Here is a 3,665-nt window from a genome sequence, read left to right on the forward strand (position 1 = left end):
TTCTAAGGTAATCAAATGAGGAAGCAAGAGTTAGAAGCTATGTAGCCTGTAGGATGTGAACAATTTGGGGGGTATAATAGGGCAATCAAAGAGAGTGGAAGGGAATTGAAAAAGCCAAAGCCACTGCTGATAAATGAGTTTATTTGTCAAGGATTTGCTCTTGCCCAGCCCTCAGTGTGAACAGACTGGTGTCCTGCTGGGAGGTTAGGGTTTAGACCTCATGCAAAGATTTCCTGCAAGACAGAAAGGTTATATACTCAGAGGCTAAGGGAACTCTGAGGAACAAGCATTCATTCCCAAGCTTAATATTACCCATCCCCACCAAACGCCCGACCTGAGTACTTTATGTAACACCAAGAATTGTACACTTCTGGGGTGGGGAGGTGGGTTTGGTTCATTGAACAGAGAAATGTAGAGATTTGGGGCCTGGCTGGGCCAAAAGGATTCATTGAAAGGTCTGACTATGGAGGCAATGATTAGAAATTTGGACAAAAATTGGGAAGAGAGCAAACAACTGAGTAATCTATATAACGAAGACAACATAGGCATTGATTATATAATGAAAGAAACAATGTGCCCCAAGCTGGTGTCTTGGTTTATTTGCCACTGAACTGCTGTCCAGGCTTAGGGGATATTATCATCCACTATTTTTGTGCCTAGGATTTGGGGTGCCTCAGTCTTCTGTTTATGAATAACAGCATCTGAGAATCAGTGAAGACCCATGCCCAAGCACACCTCCCAACTTACTTTATTTTTCCAACAGATGTTTCCACAATAGGTCCAGCAGCATGTGTAATTTTTGTTTGTACATTTAAGGGCTCTAGAGCACTTCTTGGTACATTCAATGACACTTGGCTCTCCCCAGCACTCCTCAATGAACATTTCATCCCCTGTAATTGACATGAGATAGAAAGAGGCTGACAGGGGCCACATAGCCAAGGTGGGAAGAGAAGTCCTTCATAAGCTTAACAGCCCCTTCTAGAATCCTAGCCCCACCGAGGTATCCATCTGCCTTATGAGAAAATCCCTGTTGAGCCTCCTCGTTACATCTTCACAGATCTCTGCCTTCTCTGCTCCCACAGGCCTCTGGGCCCTCGTCAAGCCTCCTAGATATAGGATTCAGCATACCCCCCCCACACACACACACACACACTCATGTGTCCTCCTATAAAATCTACATTTCTGTAATAGGAGACCTCAGGGCCCAAGGCAGCCTCTAGCCTCATTACTATACCTACTTCCTAGTGTGGGAAGCCAGACCAGGGAGAATAAGGAACAGATTCTCTCCCTTTTTCTTCTCTTTCTTGTTGACCCTGCCTTTAAGAACAGCTTCTCACCAAATTTTTCTCTCTCTCACCCATTTTCTTGGCACCCTCCACTGATTCCATTTTCTCATCATATGGCCCTCAACTTTGCCCCACTAGAGACACATCTCATGTCTCTTTTCTATCTTTTCACATTCTAAAATATCTGCCACTGAAACTAAGGGTATATATTAAGAAATCCCCCTATAGTACTCATCGAAGTACACACAGCTAAGACACAGAGCTTCTGGAGATATGGAAAGATATGGTAGCCTGACATGGAAAAATAATATGTCTTTATAACTAATTGAATGTATATAAAAGGTGACAGGTACCCATTGCCACTTTCAAGGTTGGAAGAAGAAGCATCGAAGGACCTCAACTTGGACATTCCTTAGATCTCTGTGCATAAAAAAAGTCTCCGAAACTTTTTTTTTTTTTAAGATTTTATTTATTTGCGAGAGAGAGAATGAGAGACAGAGAGCATGAGAGGGAGGAGGGTCAGAGGGAGAAGCAGACTCCCTGCCGAGCAGGGAGCCCAATGTGGGACTCGATCCCGGGACTCCAGGATCATGACCTGAGCTGAAGGCAGTCGCTTAACCAACGGAGCCACCCAGGCGCCCTGTAGGTTCTTTTTTTTAAAGATTTATTTATTTATTTATTTGAAAGAGAGAGAATGAGAGAGAGAGCACATGAGAGGGGGGAGGGTCAGAGGGAGAAGCAGACTCCCTGCTGAGCAGGGAGCCTGATGTGGGACTCCATCCCAGGACCCTGGGATTATGACCTGAGCCGAAGGCAGACGCTTAACAACTGAGTCACCCAGGCGCCCCTGAACATATATTTTTTTAATTGTTTTTTTTTAAAGATTTTATTTATTTATTTGAGACAGAGAGAATGAGAGAGCCAGAGAGCACATGAGAGGGGGGAGGGTCGGAGGGAGAAGCAGACTCCCCGCCGAGCAGCGAGCCCGATGCGGGACTCGATCCAGTGACTCCAGGATCATGACCTGAGCCTAAGGCAGTCGCCCAACCAACTGAGCCACCCAGGCGCCCCTCTCGGAAACTTTAATAGGTGACCCAGGGAAGGTGGGTCCTGAGTCCTGAGTCCGATGTGCCAGACACAATACCCCTTCGCTTGTCCGGGAACAAGCACAGTACCCCCAGGACACAGCACCCCCGCCCCCAGGCTAATCACTTACAGCTGTATTTTTCCTTCATCACTCCCAGCACAGACAGTAGCTCCATACAGAGGAATGTCACGAGTTGAGGTGTCCAGAGCTTCATGATGCTGACTGTATGTGTCTGAATATATACTGTCAGGATGTTTATCCCCTTTCCAGTTGCTGCTGGAAATCGAGAGCTAGAAACAGAGTTGTGAAGCAAGAAGAGGCGCTTACAGAAATTCTTTACTCTTTGTCTACTTATTCTTCCTTGCCCCCCACCCACCCAACAACAGGCACACACCTAAGCTGAGCACTGGCTTTGCTAAAAGGTTTCTCTGCATCTCACACTTCATGCTTTCCTTTTATAGAAAAAAAATTATTTTAAAAATGTGTTGCCTTCCCTTGATGAAAAGATAATTCAAATCCAGCTGATAAAATACTTAAAACATAAAAAAGGACAAAGAAGACAATGAAATATTTCTAGCACCCCCACTATGTTGGACTATGTTATTCTGTCTTCTATATGTGCACATAAAACTGAAATCATATCAGGCTTGCTGTCTATATCTTGACTTTTTATTTAAAAATGTGTAACATGATATTTGGGGCGCCTGAGTGGCTCAGTCAGTTAAGCATCCGACTCTTGATTTCTGCTCAGGTCATGATTTCGGGGTCATGAGATTGAGCCCTGTGTCGGGCTCTGTGCTGAGCTTGGAGCCTGCTTAAGATTCTCTCTCTTCTGCTCCTCCCCCACCCCCCGGCTTGCATGCTCTCACTCTCTCTCTCTCTAAAAGAAAATTTTAATTAAAAATTTTTTTAAATAATAAAAATATGTAACATGATATTAAAATTAAAGTTTTGGCCAAGACCTTTGGATAGCCCCTAAAATGAGCTTGTGAGACAAGTCAACTTAAGATTTAAAGAAAATCTGCTCAAAAATCACCTGCAAAAAATACGTCAAGTACCTGGCCATTTTCCACGTTTAAAACAAGTCAGGATTTTAAGAGTCACCAACCCCTTTTTCGTCATCTTTCTCTCTTGTTTTTAAAGAATGTTGTGCTCTTTTAATTCCAAGTCACTAGAAAGGCTTTAAGAATACCTCCCATAGAGCTTTATATGTGCCCCAAGGTTTTGTGGAGACATAGGCAGATGTCTGAGTCACACCAGAGAAACAAAGGGTAGGAGGCTGGCTGAAGTGA

The 3,665-nt window shown here is 44.1% G+C and overlaps 1 protein-coding gene across 1 annotated transcript; it reads right to left on the reverse strand.

Moving 5' to 3' along the window:
* Window positions 1–218: 218 nt before the first annotated feature.
* Window positions 219–3,439, reverse strand: WFDC11 (WAP four-disulfide core domain 11). The gene is made up of 4 exons (XM_021689288.1): window positions 3,432–3,439; window positions 2,503–2,663; window positions 748–890; window positions 219–233 (listed from the first exon to the last, which is right to left on the reverse strand). Exons 1-4 carry the CDS (start codon window positions 3,437–3,439, stop codon window positions 219–221), a joined length of 327 nt encoding a protein of 108 aa, XP_021544963.1.
* Window positions 3,440–3,665: the final 226 nt, after the last annotated feature.

Source organism: Neomonachus schauinslandi, chromosome 10 (genome assembly GCF_002201575.2).
Source record: "Neomonachus schauinslandi chromosome 10, ASM220157v2, whole genome shotgun sequence".
NCBI classification, from domain to species: domain Eukaryota; kingdom Metazoa; phylum Chordata; class Mammalia; order Carnivora; family Phocidae; genus Neomonachus; species Neomonachus schauinslandi.